The following is a 14,170-nucleotide window of genomic DNA, read 5'->3' on the forward strand; positions in this document are numbered from 1 at the left end:
AGTTCTCATAATACTCTCACACCTCTCATTCGATTTAGACTCACTGTCCTGGACCATACGAGTAAAAACATGGACATGTACGCATCCAACAACAATACAGAGTCTGACTTAAATACATATCGGAATAGATAACATGACCATTACGTATTCTGATTCTGAGCCGTAAGATGTTTAGATGACGGCATAAAAAAGTGTACATTCCACATTGGGCAGGCTTGTTTACTACTAAGGGCGTCCGCAATGGACGACAGCATGCTAGTTAGGAGGACTAGCTCGTCAGGAGAGAGAATGAGAAAATTTGTAGCGCTAGCGACGAAGAAATCGTCTAGCTCGCACGTCTTTCGAAATTTTCTGAGTCTACCCAAATTTGGGTTATGTCTCTTCTGATATTTAAAATGGGTCTTCTGTATGGATAATCTGTTGGAGGCTATAAATATTGTGTTAGAGACCTATTTTAGGTTTGGGTTCCAAATGAGTCTCCTCTCGCAGACAGCCTAATAATACTAGAATCGTTACAGGCCATCGTGCGGTCATGCCACAACAAGCTAAAATGGGCATTTCCCCCAAAATGAAAAGCCCAAGCTGATGGTGACGGACCAAGGACCATCATGCTACCGAACAAATCTAAGGTCTTGTTTAGTTTCGAAAAAATTTTGGATTTCGCTACTGTAGTATTTTCGTTTTTATTTGACAAATATTATCCAATTATGAACTAACTAAGATCAAAAGATTCGTCTCGCGATTTACAGACAAACTGTGTACTTAGTTTTTGTTTTCGTCTATATTTAATGCTTCATGCATGTGCCGCAAGATTCGATGTGACTAGAAATCTTGAAAACTTTTTGAATTTTGGGTGAAGCCTAGGCCGGCTGGACCACGGCGGATCCGCGACCTACCCGCGCACATGGCCGTCAGGCCGGCGCCTTGGATTCTAGCACGCCGGGGGGGAACAAAACCACATGCTCGCTCCATCGTGCTACCTCGAGAGCCCCCCACAGGCCATGGACACCTCTCCACCGCGCGGCAGCCCCGGATCAGTGACGTCCTCGCCCTGCTAGTCGGCCAGGCCACCAATAAAAACGCTGCAGGAGCCGCCCGAATCTCAAAGCCAAGCCTGCTCCGCTCGTGCGCCACCACGCAGTGCGCAGCGAAACATGGATCCCATGTCCAGCGGCGGCATGTTTTCTGGACGCCAACTTTTTTTCCGTGCTACTGCTCGGTGATGGCGATGGATGCGGTGGCGTGCGGGCGGGCGCGCTTGGTCGTCCACGCACGTCCTGGATTTGGGGGGCGAGATCGCTTTGACCCTTGAGACGCGGTCATGCCGCCGTCCTTGCGTCGCCGCGTCGCCGTGCGCGCGCGTAGGGCGGGGACGGTGCACGGTGTGCCGTTGTGCGCCGTGCGTTGCACAGTGTCGCCCAATCATGATCCTCAGCTCCAGGCTTTTCCGTCTACCTGGCTCCCCTTTCCGCCGCAGAGCAGACGTAAAGTCACCCGTCACCGCACGCTATCGCCATCGCTCCATGCCTTCCAGCTATCTCGTGCCGTACGGCTTCGCGATCTCTTCTTTATTCGCGTTCCGGCCAGGCGTCTCCAAGTTCAAGGTCCACCAAGCTTGACTCCTCAGCTTCCCAGTCCGGTTCTTCTTGCAGTGCCCGTTCTTTGTGCCTGTGCTGTGCCACCGCATTGCAGGCCTTGCAGCTCTCAGAGATGAGGAGATCGTCTCAGGGGATGATGAGCCTAAGCTACGATGCGGGCAGCGGGAGGGGGCTGCTGGCCTGCTACGTCAAGCCGGCGAAGCCGAGGCCGTCCAAGTGGGACGACGCGCAGCGGTGGCTAGTGTCCTCATCCCGTGCGAACGACGACGACCGGCGCCGGAGCTCTTGCGCGGACGACCGCCTCCTGCTGCCGTCGGCGTCGCAGAAGGGGCGGCACTCGTGGAGCGCCACGGACGGCGCCGCCCTGCCCGCGGCGCTAAGGCTCGCCGCGCGGGACGACGACGGGGATGCAGAGGCGGAGGCCGAGGCCGAGGCCGAGTCCGAGACCAAGAGGGTGGACTCCGTTCTGGCGTACGGGCAGCCGCCGCGGTGCCTCTCGCTGCGGGACATCGGCACGGAGATGACGCCGGTCGGGAGCAAGGAGCCGTCCAGGGCCAACACCCCACGCGCTACCCTACCGGCACCGGCGCCGTCCACGCCGGGGCGCGCGATCCGCGCACCGCGGCGCCGACCCGATTCTTCGAAGCACGGCGGATCGCCACCGGGCCTAGCGGCAGCAGACCGCGGCGCAGGCTTCGAGTGCGCCGACGCACAGGAGCGCAAGGAATCGACGCCCGGTGCGCGGACGACGCCGGTCGTGTCGCCCGCGGCGGCGTGGGACGCCGCCGAGCGCGCCAAGCACATGGCTAGGTGAGGTGACCGCCATCTCTCGTTGTCGGCTACTACCAAGTACCAATGCGCGCTTTCTTTCTCCTCCGCACGTTGCTCGACCATGTGAGGCAAAGAAGTGCCGGTGCATGCACTGGAGTGCGTATTGCCACTGTTTGTTGCCTCAGTGTGTGTGTCGATCTCTGACTCACCGACGAGTCATCATCACGTCGAAATGCCAAGTGCATGCGCCTTTTTTCGACAGCTTGTGCTGTGCTGTGCGTGCTGACGACGTCGCCGGCCGACGTGCCCTTCTCCGCAGGTACCGGCGCGAGGAGATGAAAATACAGGTCTGGGAAAACCGGCGACGGCAAAAGGCGGAGCTGCAGATGAAGACGACGGAGGTACTATCAATGATCATTGCCGCCGGCTATATGTTTTAGTTTCATCAGTCTAGGAGAAAAAAAAAAGCTGGACATGGTTCGTCAGTCTAGTGTAGAAATTGAGACGGGCCTTTCGTTTCGTCGCTGGGCAGGCCAAGGCGGAGAGGATGAAGCGGCGGGCGCAGGAGAAGACGGCGAGCAAGCTGGCCTCGGCGCAGGCGGCGGCCAGGGAGAAGCGCGCGCAGGCCGAGGCCAAGCTGAGCCGGCGCGCCGCGCGGGTCGGCGACAGGGCGGACGTGCTGAGGCGGACCGGGCACCTGCCGTCGTCGTCGTCCTCCGTGTTCTCGCTCAAGCTGCCGCTGATGTGCAGCTGAGAGGCGAAGGCGAGCTCCTGCGCGTGCAGATGAGCGAGGCGTGTTTCTAGGCGTCGATACGTGACGTGGCCGAGGAATTCTTTTTCCGTTGTCTGTGACGACCGACGGAGATTTTTTCTGCAGAGGGGCGTGCCACGTGCGGTGTGGCACCGCCGCAGTCGACGCGGATGCTTCGTCACTCGACGACACAAGTCCAGTCGAATTGACGCCACGGTTGGGACGCTGCTCGCGTCCGTGTTTCAGCCGAGCGGTTTGTGATGGCACACGACACATAGAGCTGTAGACAGTTGTTTTTTTTTTTTCTAAATCTGCAGAAGTCAATAAAGAACATAGATTTCCATATCTTATTCACTGTTTTCATTTTGAATTGCACGAAGGGAGCGACAGTGGTAAATTAAAGATTCAACGCGTCAAAAAGAGAGTACGCATTGAGGGTGAGAGGCGAGGACGAGTGGGCTCTGCTCTTGAAGAAAGGATCTAGAGGGGATATGCTGCATCCGTCCAATTCGATATCAACATTTGTAGGGTGAAAATGTGCCGACCGGGCATTTTACATTTTGACTGAAATTAGAGAAGGGAAGCAAACGACTTATAGTTAGATAGTGCATTTTGTTTTGTTCACTGTTCAGAGCCTTCGCGTTCTTCTCAAACCATATACTCTATCCATACCAAATTATAAGGCACTCCAATAATCTTAGAGAGTCAAAAAAAATTTAAGTTTGACTAAATTTATATGATAGGATAATAACATTTACGATATTAACTATGTATAATTAGGTTTTTTTATTATTTTTTTTATAATTTTAATTAAATTTAATATGATTTGACTCCAAGATTTCTAGAGTGCCTTATAAGGGTGGAGGGAGTACAATCAGGGGGGTTGATTACTGTCATTCCGTGCGATGGGGGAGAAAGAAAGTGGTTGGGGAATACACTAGACCAAATGTCTAAGTTGTAGTATTATTGGAGCGGATTTTTTATTATTTAAAATAATGGGTGACTCTTTTTTATGTACTACTATAACTCTTAGATTGTGTGTTTCAGTAGGGATCAGCCTCTGATCCCCCCCGTTTTCTAAAAAAATCTCTTAGATGATGTGATAAAATACGAGCTAGTAAGAGCATCTCTAACGGTAGGAGAAAAACTTAACCCAAAAACTAGTTATTGGAGAGATAGAAAATGTGTTTTAGGATTTTATAATGGTCTCTTCTTTAGTAGAACAAACAAATCCCATCCTCAATGAGCAAAAAATAGTGGATTAGGGAGAAGAGGTCTCCCCTTAATTAATTTAAGGGTGAGAGGATATGATTTTAGGGTTAAGATTTAAATTTTCTCATTGGAGGTGGGAGGGGATGGATGAAGCTACAAAATTCTGAAATGATAATTTTTTTCTTATTGGAGGTTAGAAAAAATCGGACTATTGACCCAACTGATGGACTTGCCATTATGTCTTTTAGGTTTTTTTCAATTATTAAGTTAACTGAACTACGCTGTAGGAGCCAAAATAATAGGACTAAATTCGGTTACTTAAAACTATTAGAGACCAAATTGTAATTTAATATTTCAGTTTCGATTATTTTGGTTATTTTGATTTAGTTTTCGGTCATCTATATTAGTTATAGGCCCACCACTATGGGTCAGTTTGGCAGCGCTCCTCACGAGGAGCTCCTCTATATGAGTCGGAGCCGTTTTGGTGAAAAGTATAAATTGTGGTTTTATCAAAACGGCTTTAACTTCTCTATTTTTTTTAGTAAAAAACGGTTTCTCTAGAAAAACGTTAGTCCTATATGTGCGTTGTGTTCATATGATTTCGGCATCTACACGTTCTTGCAACTAGACAGCATGCCATGCATTTCATATATTAGTTTCTATTTCCTATTTTTCTTTTTCCGAAGCATTACTTTTTGTTTTTTCTGAAGCATATTCTATGCATTTTGGTTAAGTGAAAAAAATCTGTGCGCACAGAGAGGGTTGAAACTTGAAACCATGGCCTTGTTTAGTTTCAAAAACTTTTACAAAATGTATACTATAGTATTTTTCTTTATATTGATAAATATTGTCCAACTATAAACTAACTAGCTCAAAAAATTCGTCTCACAAATTATAGAAAAATTATATAATTAGTTATAATTATTATTTATATTTAATATTATATATATATACGCTATAAAATTCGATATGACGAGAATTTTGATTTTTTTTTAATTTTTGGTAACTGGCCCATGTCCCCACATCGAAGTCGGCGAAATGAAGTTTCCTACAACCTGAACCCCTGAGGCGTCCGTTATTACCCGTCATCCGCTCCAACGTCACTGACAACTTGGACCAGACCAAGTTCAGCAACGCCACAACCCCACCTGCCATATACTGGGCCGCTCGAATCCCTTGTTCGACGCGGTATCTCCAGGCAATCAAACCAAACGATAAGTACGAGTGGACAACACGCGCTTGCCGTCTCCCTCGTCAATCCCTTCCGCCTTTATTCGCGTCGCCTACCAGCTTCGACCCCCAGCCCCCCAACCCGCATTCTCTCCGCCGCTCGCCCGCTCCGCGTCCGGCGTCCCGCGTCGCCCCCCTTCCAACTAGCTTATCGTGCTCGACGAGAGCGAAGTCGCCGAGACCAGAGTGCCAGTCCCCCCTGATTCCCCGATTCGATCCCAATTTTTTCTGGGATTTTTCTGTTTTGGTACGGGATCTAGGGTTTTCTCGTCGAATTCCGCCTAGAATTTTTGGGGTTTGCTTCTGATCGATTCCGTTCCGGGGGAATTTGTGCTTGCGCTCCATGGCTGCGGCGCGGCACGGGGGCTACAGGAGCCACGACGTGTCCAGGAGGCGGGAGCACGACCTAGAGCGTTCCAGGAGGAGCAAGGAGTACCGCCGCCCGAGCCGCGACCGCGACTCGGAACGGCGCCGTGATGGCAGCAGGGGCCGTGAGGTGGACAACGGGTACAGCCGCCCCCGCTCGCCGTATCCGCCACCGAGGAGCCGACCTTCGAGGAGGAAGGACGATAAGGAGCCTGGTGAGGTCTCCAGCGATAGCGGCTCGGAGTCTGCTGGGCGCCCACCGGTGCCGAGGCAGGATGGGGTTCTAGGGGTCCGCAGGGATGGAGATGGAGGTTCGTTGCCACCGAGCAAGAAGAGGAAGCACTCACCTGGATTCCACGATACGAATGTTTCAAAGCTGAAGGCAAGAGACGAGGAGTGGAGCAGGAGAGGACCTGATGCCTTAGCTGCAGAGCTCCCTCTTCATTCGCCGCCTCCTTTGTCAGACACGACCCCTGAGGCTGTGAATTTGGAAGTTTTGGTGGTTCCAAATGATGCTGAAAGGAGGGATGGGATTACAGAGGAGGAAGAGGATTGTGCAACGAGAAACATTTTTACTTCCAGATGGGCGGATGCTGACGAAGAGGAGGAAGAGGTGATTGTGCCCAAGAAGAAGAAGAAGAGTGTGTCACCTGCTCATTTGCCTGAAGAAAAATCCACAAAGAAAGTCATGAGCCCAGAACTGGGAGCAGTGATGGACAGTAAAACATCAAGAAGAACTTCCTCAAGTTCATCCAACTCGATGGGTAGTGAAAACTGTAATATTGAGGTAGACGAGGGTAACTGCATGGATGTTGAAAAAGAGGATGATATTGATTCTTCTGCTGGTTGTTCGCCGGGTACTCGTTCCAGGAGTGATGTGCATAGGTCTGGAACACCTGAAGCTGTACGACCACCACGTAGGTGCTTTAACATGCTTCAGGGCTGTAGGAGTATTGATGAGTTTGAGAGGATCAACACAATCAATGAGGGTACATATGGAGTTGTATTTAGGGTGAGGGACAAGAAAACTGGTGAGATAGTTGCATTGAAGAAGGTCAAGGTGGATAAGGAAAAGGGTCGGGAAGGTTTTCCATTGACTTCTCTTAGGGAAATCAATATCCTTCTATCATTTGACCACCCTTCAATTGTGGATGTTAAGGAAGTAGTTGTTGGTGGTCATGACGATGATACTTTTATGGTGATGGAGTACATGGAGCATGATCTTAAGGGTGTCATGGAGGCGATGAAGCAACCATATACCCAAAGTGAGGTCAAATGTTTGATGCTTCAGCTGCTAGAGGGCGTGAAGTATCTTCATGACAATTGGGTACTTCACAGGTAATGACCAACTACTGATTCTTTTTCATTGCTGTTCTGCATAACACTAAATGGGTTCTATGCTTTCTGTGTATTTAATAATGTCATTGTTGCTTTGTAGGGATCTCAAGACATCAAATCTCCTCTTGAATAACCGTGGTGAGTTGAAAATATGTGATTTTGGACTCTCTCGTCAATATGGCAGCCTGCTAAAGCCTTACACCCAACCAGTTGTGACTTTGTGGTACAGGTATGCTATCAGCCAGCATACGATTTCTCAAATGCCCCATGCATTTTTACATCACAATTTGAATTGATTTTCTCACATATACAATCATGACTCATTATTTGCTCCTTACAATTACAGGGCTCCGGAGCTACTATTAGGGGCAAAGGAGTATTCTACTGCTATCGATATGTGGTCATTAGGTTGCATAATGGCAGAACTCTTGTCAAAGGAGCCACTCTTCACTGGGAAGTCTGAGATAGATCAACTTGATAAGGTATATGGACATATGGTGTGTGATCTACTATATTTTGTTTGTTATAACCACATCACTGAATTCTAATGGCAGTTAACTTCTACTCTAGATATTTAGGATACTTGGCACACCCAATGAGGAGCGATGGCATGGTTTTTCCAAATTGCCCGGCGCCAAAGGCAACTTTGTAAAGCGACCGTAAGTGGCAACCAATCTTTATAGCTGCTATTTTTTGTGTTTTCAATGCAGTGGTTCACTTTCATGGAGGTCTTACCTTCGATTTGCTACATCAGGTACAATAGATTAAGGGACAAATTTCCAGCTGTATCCTTCACGGGAGGCTTGACCTTGTCAGAGGCTGGGTTTGACCTGCTAAATAGGTTGCTGACGTATGACCCTGAGAAGGTAAAATACGTTCTCTAGTGCACCACCTGATTTTCCTGTACACATTTTGCATGTTCTTAATAGACCTGTTCCTTTTATACAGCGCATATCTGCTGATGATGCCTTGGACCATGATTGGTTCCGTGAAGTTCCTCTGCCCAAGACGAAGGAATTCATGCCAACGTTTCCTGCTCTGAATGAACAGGACAGGTAAAATTTACTTTATTATTTGACTTCCAAACCCGAAATGCCTAAACTGAATGTTTTATTAATATGGCTGTATATTACATTCTTACAGGAGGGTCAAGAAATACATGAAGAGTCCTGACCCCCTGGTGGAGCAACAGATGAAAGAACAAGGGAGCATAGGAGATCGTGGCCTTTTTGGCTGATCTGAAACCAGACCAGCCTTACTGCAAATGACAGTTTTTGAGTGAGTAAACATGTTCCAAGGTGAGGTGTACAACTGGACAGAGAAGTATCCCGTCTACTTGGTGTGCGGTGACAGCTTATTGTGTTCTATAACAGGCAAGGAATCAAAGTGGAACAGAAATGTACTTTAAGTCCCATGCAGCTAGTGTTCCAATGGCGGGGTTAGCTCTCTACCAGAACTATAATACTCTAACCTACCATCATTATAAGGTGCAGATCTAATGCACTTTCAGTTCATCTAAAAGGTCTGGCCTTGCGTACACCAAGTTTCACCTCTGACATGTGTAAAGTATTATAAATTGTCGACTTGTAATCAGTAATCAAATAGATATTAGTGACATTTCATTTTCTCTTTTCAACTAGTGCATTTTCTTGTGATCTTTTCATTTTCTTTGCAAGAGTTGAATGAAGTGAAGCGACCGGTGCCTTTTTCTTTTCGCAAGGAAATCAATTTTCCCCTCTTAATGGGAATTGTAAGGTAAAATGCCGAGGAGCCTGTTCCCTCTGCTGATGTGTTATCATGTAAAAATGTGTTGAATCTATATCTTTAGTAATTTCTTATTTAAATTTGCTAAAGGATCTGGTTTGTACTGAACAGAGTTAGATCTATCATGACACCCTCTGCTGCTTCCTCTAGTTAGCTTGGTGTACCATGTCTTATAGACATAGCCTGCTCATTTTCAACAGTGCAAGTGTTCACCTGGCAGGCAAATTTTCTGGTTCGACATATGTTAACGATGTAGAAACATTTCTACAATCTAGGAATCAAATCAGTCTCAGGTGTGAAGCATTTTTAGTTTCTTATTAGGTGAGACTAGGTTCTTAACATTGTTGCTTGGTCTACTAATCCTTGCACCTGTGTTGATATATTCATATCGGTGAGCTTATTTATTGTAAATTGTCATTGCTTCAGCAGTCATTTCTTGTGAGAAACTACTGAATTGTCACTAGTGTTCTTGCCAGGATTTGTTAGGCTAGATACCTTTCTTTAGGAATAGTATATATGCTCTGTTAGATCTGGTCCTGATGATTTCTGTTACCAATTAGACTTCAATTGATGGCTAAATCTTGAAGGACTTCTTGGAAAGTTTACGTAACTTACTTCAAACATTATGTTACACGTCTGCAGCTTAAAGCTGTGGCTGTATCAAGAGAGGAAGGATTCGTGGATGCCAGATTATATACCTTACTGACTTTTTTTGTGGTCGGGCCTCTCAAAGGTCTCATCTGTAATTGTGAATCCAAGTGGTCAGTTTACTATCTTATCTTCTATGTACAGTCAGGGGTTTATATGCAATGATTTGTTCTTACTCCACCTGTTCTTCACTTGACAGAGTTTAGCTCAGCTCTTTTGACTACTATGGTAACCTCTGCCCTCTTCGTCTTCCCACTCCACTTATGTTTCATCAGCTCATCATCATTATTTATCATTCCTGTGATTTGTTGCACCATCATTATCAATTTGTTTCTTTATTTGCATGGACATGAACTGTTCCCACCATACTTGGCACCTGTTCAGGCTTAGAGTCAGGATTCTATGCTTATTATTGCTTGAATAGTTATATGAAGGTAGGTAAAACGATAAAGTTAAGAATATGCTAAATTACTCCTTGTGCTTTGGTTAGATGATATTACCGGACATATTTGTTGAGGTGTAAGGCAGTTCTGGGTTTACCTGTTCATTCTCCAAACAGTTGATCAATCATGGCTTTCAACTTCTTCCAAGGTTGATCCTAACCATTCCTTATGTGGTTTAATTGTCATATTTTGATATTCCCTCCTATCATAAAAACATGTTGTTTAGGACAAGATTTGGTCAAACCTTAAAAGCTACCAACATATATAACTTTTAAGTTATATGTAGTTTATGATTGCTGCGTCTTGCTTTATCGGCTACCTTTTTTTTAAAGAAAAATACTTTCATGCCATAAAATGGTGGAATTGCCTGTCGAGTTACATGAATGCTTTCTACTGACTTTAGTTGAGATGTGTGCTAATGTATTAGGTCCCAATTCCACTTGCTATCCATCTTTTTTCCTTATTTTACTGGGGATTGTTGTTGAATAATCTGCTGATAATACTGCTCCCTTCTTTTGCGCTTTTATAATCTGCCAGAGGTTAGTTAACTATAAAATCTGAGAGGATGCTACCATGTGTACCATCTGTTTTCCTTATTTTTACTGGGGATTGTTGTTGTTGAATAATCTGCTGATAATACTGCTCCCTTCTTTTGTGCTTTTATAATCTGCCAGAGGTAACTAGTTAACTATAAAATCTGAGAGGATGCTACCATGTGGATTATGTTGTTCTTTTTTCCTAGTTGGGCAAAATGTGCTAATGGCTTGCTATGCCTAAATTTGAATTCGAGTTGACTATGTTCCTTATTGCGATGTTTGTGGCACAGACATAGTGCTTCTATTACTCCTGTGGGATGGCTAATATCTCCATGTTCCTTATTGGGTTGATGTGTTTAGATGATTTTGGTAAGAATAAAAACAACAGTAGTAAAATACAATGAAGCCTGGAAAGCAAGTTGTGCTAAGTTAGGTGAAACCCAACAAAAGCTACCAACAAAGAAGATATATAATTTTTGTAGAATGTATTCATGTCTTTGATACTGGTGTAATTGTGAATTGTGATGTGAGACTCCAACCTAACTGCTTTCTCAGTTGCCTGAACTTGTACGATATTTACCATTCTTATGTCAGTTGCCTGAACCTGTACAATATTTACCATTATGTCATTATAGCCTCTTACTGTCCAGTGCATTTGTAGTTGCCTGGAATTATGTCGTCTGTAGCATGATCTAAAGTAGGAGTATGTACCACAGAACATCTACAAATCTTGATTTGGGGCAGTTCATCTGATTAGTATAAACCATGTGCGATTAAGCAACACTCTCTTGAGTTTGTTTACACTTTACAGCTTGAAATGTCTCATCGGTTTAATGGCTACCTGTGGTTTGGAGACTTCAGCAGGTAGCAGACATGGGCCTTGTTTAGTTGCGAAAAGTGAAAAGTTTTCGATACTGTAGCATTTTCGTTTGTTTGTGACAAATATTATCCAATTATGGACTAACTAGGATCAAAAGATTCGTCTCGTGATTTACAGCTAAACTGTGTAATTAGTTTTTATTTTCGTCTATATTTAATGTTTCATGCATGTGCCACAAGATTCGATGTGACGGGGAATCTTGAAAACTTTTTGGTTTTCAGGGTGAACTAAACAAGGCCATGGCAGGGCACCTATGGAGACAAAGTCAACACATTGACGGACTTAAATACCGAGGGGGGGATGCAGATGATAGTTTATGTTGATCAGTGAATAACTAATTTGATTTATACCAATGTAGTAGAAAAGGCGCAATTCTAGTTTTCTCCTTAGGGCCTATTTAGTTCCCACCTTGAAAAGTTTTTTGGGGGTACTGGTAACTATAGCAATTAGTGTCTAATCATGGACTAATTAGACTCAAAAGATTCATCTAATAAAATACATGGGAACTGTGCAATTAGTTATTTTTCTATCTATATTTAATGTTTTATACATGTGTTCAAACATTAGATGGGATAGGGTAAAAAGTTTTTGGGTGAGAACTGAGCAAGGCCTGGTTTAATATACATTATTATTGCATTTTTTTTTTCTGAATCGAGGGAGTATAATCTCTTACATTTGATAGTTTGAAAAGATTCTTTCTCATCTTCTTTACATCCGGCTGTTAGATGCCATTCCCATAATATGATGGCATATAATCAGGTGTCATTCAACATAGCTGTCATGTATCCTAAATCGATGTATTCTCAAGTCTCTGTGTGACTTCGGCCTCATTAACTCTGATTTAACCCTTTTTATGTGCAAACGCATGTTTGAAAGGATGATTGATGGAGACTCCTGAAGATACAACCTTCTACCAGCCAGGCGTATGTAGACCTCTATTTCTTGCAGGAGATCATTACCTTGAGTATTTCATGCAGGAGATTATTAGCATCTTGAGTTTTGTAAAAAAAAACACGGAACACGGAAATATATTAGATAATCTGGTTGAACTTTGTTCTTTTCTTTTGTTAGTTAAACGCTATATTTAGATGAGCACAACAGCTGCACCGGCAAAGCTATAGGAACCACAGTAGACCGAAAGAAACCTGTATTTGACGAACTTGGACACGGAATCGAAACTTATACTTTGGCTGGCTGCGCTACGATCCATCACATTTCACGTGTACAGCCAAACAAGGAATAAACAGCTTGTTTTTTCGCTCGTTTCTGTATGAATTGCATAAGGCCTTGTTTAGTTCACCCTGAAATTAAAAAACTTTTGAAGATTTTCTATCACATCAAATCTTGTGGCACATGTATGAAGTATTAAATATAGATAAAAATAAAAACTAATTGTATAGTTTACCTGTAAACCACGAGATGAATCTTTTGAGTCTTTAGTTTATGATCGGATAATATTTACCATTGCTACAGTAGTGAAATTTAAAAAAATTTCACAACTAAACAAGGCCAAGTCATTGTGTTTTGGCGGTGGAGAAGTACAAAATTCAACAGTGTGTTAGGCCTTGTTTAGTTCATCCTAAAAATCAAATTTTTTCAAGATTCTTCGTCACATCGAATCTTGCGGCATATACATGAAGTATGAAATATAGATGAAAAATAAAAACTAATTACACAGCCTGTAAATTGCGAGACGAATCTTTTAAGCCTAGGTCTTCCATAATAATTGGACAATGTTGTCAAATAAAAACGAAAGTGTTACAATGTCATTTTTCTAATTTTTTTAAACTAAAAAAGGCCTTAGCATGTTAGTTGGTCTGAAAAGTCATGGAAAAGCACTGTTGGCTGTAGAAAAGTACGGCTGATAAGACAAGCGAACAGGCTTTTGTGTGAAGCGTTGATGACAAGACTTACTGAACTCACACCTGCTTGTGGTAACTACCACTCTCTTATGAATGGGAGGGTAGAGTACCAAGACAGGGATTAGCAAGGGAAGGCGGTTTATTTAAAATATATGTATTTTGAATTCTTTTTAGTCAGGAATGGGAGGGTAGAGTACCAAGACATAGAGATTAGCCAGGGAAGGCGGTTTATTAAAAATATATGTATTTTGAATTCTTTAGTTAGGACAGTTAAAGACACTAGAGATAAGGAAACTAGAAAAGCTTCTCAAACCAGAGTAGGAATTCGATCAATCGCTATCAATGCCAGGAGGCAAATCAAGATTCATGGGAACGAGAATCTTTTCTGAGAAGAGTCAAGCGAGGGATATGATAGATGAATAGGTTTAAGCCTTTATCCGCTTTTAGAGATCCATTTACAATTTCTAAGGCTTCGCTTTTCTCTGGCAAGCTGCTATGGAAGCATTTATTCTCAAGCGATAGGGCTTATAGTTCAGATTCTTATTTCGAAGATCCATATCTAACTCCACTTCGTTCATAGCGACCACACTTCCCATGCGCGCTCTACTCTTCACTCTTGCTCACCTCTCTTCTTCAACAAGGATTTGCCGTTCCTATCTGTTTTTCAAGGTAAAAGAGGGAGTCGGACAAATCAAATGGGGTTCCTTTCTGCAAATAGGTTGAGACAGCTATCCACTGTATCCTACTGTTGCATACCTGTATTTGTACTGG

The 14,170-nt window shown here is 44.1% G+C and overlaps 2 protein-coding genes across 9 annotated transcripts; both read left to right on the plus strand.

The window, feature by feature from the left end:
- Positions 860–3,465, plus strand: LOC8056491. The gene is made up of 3 exons (XM_002452359.2): positions 860–2,408; positions 2,689–2,770; positions 2,902–3,465. The coding sequence occupies exons 1-3, from the start codon at positions 1,711–1,713 to the stop codon at positions 3,121–3,123; spliced, it is 1,002 nt and encodes a 333-aa protein (XP_002452404.1). The 5' UTR covers positions 860–1,710; the 3' UTR covers positions 3,124–3,465.
- LOC8072422 (cyclin-dependent kinase G-1) lies at positions 5,577–12,749 on the plus strand. Of its 8 annotated transcripts, none has more exons than XR_002452645.1 (10): positions 5,906–7,266; positions 7,367–7,495; positions 7,613–7,748; positions 7,837–7,925; positions 8,021–8,132; positions 8,215–8,321; positions 8,410–9,021; positions 9,673–9,791; positions 9,878–9,906; positions 11,759–12,749. XR_002452645.1 is itself a non-coding variant. In XM_002452360.2 (7 exons), the coding sequence occupies exons 1-7, from the start codon at positions 5,906–5,908 to the stop codon at positions 8,501–8,503; spliced, it is 2,028 nt and encodes a 675-aa protein (XP_002452405.1). In that variant the 5' UTR covers positions 5,577–5,905; the 3' UTR covers positions 8,504–9,179. The 8 variants fall into 8 exon arrangements, 1 of the variants encoding a protein (XP_002452405.1); XR_002452643.1 differs by adding an exon at positions 10,169–10,269 and having other exon boundaries at positions 8,410–9,791; positions 11,759–12,744; XR_002452644.1 differs by having other exon boundaries at positions 8,410–9,791; positions 11,759–12,744.

Source organism: Sorghum bicolor, chromosome 4 (genome assembly GCF_000003195.3).
Source record: "Sorghum bicolor cultivar BTx623 chromosome 4, Sorghum_bicolor_NCBIv3, whole genome shotgun sequence".
NCBI lineage: Eukaryota > Viridiplantae > Streptophyta > Magnoliopsida > Poales > Poaceae > Sorghum > Sorghum bicolor.

Coding starts and splice junctions, on each gene's coding strand:
- LOC8056491 (XM_002452359.2), top strand. CDS start 1,711: ATGAGGAGATCGTCTCAGGGGATGATGAGCCTAAGCTACGATGCGGGC. Junction 2,409..2,688: donor CGCGCCAAGCACATGGCTAG/GTGAGGTGACCG, acceptor CCTTCTCCGCAG/GTACCGGCGCGAGGAGATGA. Junction 2,771..2,901: donor TGCAGATGAAGACGACGGAG/GTACTATCAATG, acceptor GTCGCTGGGCAG/GCCAAGGCGGAGAGGATGAA.
- LOC8072422 (XM_002452360.2), top strand. CDS start 5,906: ATGGCTGCGGCGCGGCACGGGGGCTACAGGAGCCACGACGTGTCCAGG. Junction 8,133..8,214: donor TGACGTATGACCCTGAGAAG/GTAAAATACGTT, acceptor CCTTTTATACAG/CGCATATCTGCTGATGATGC. Junction 8,322..8,409: donor GCTCTGAATGAACAGGACAG/GTAAAATTTACT, acceptor ACATTCTTACAG/GAGGGTCAAGAAATACATGA.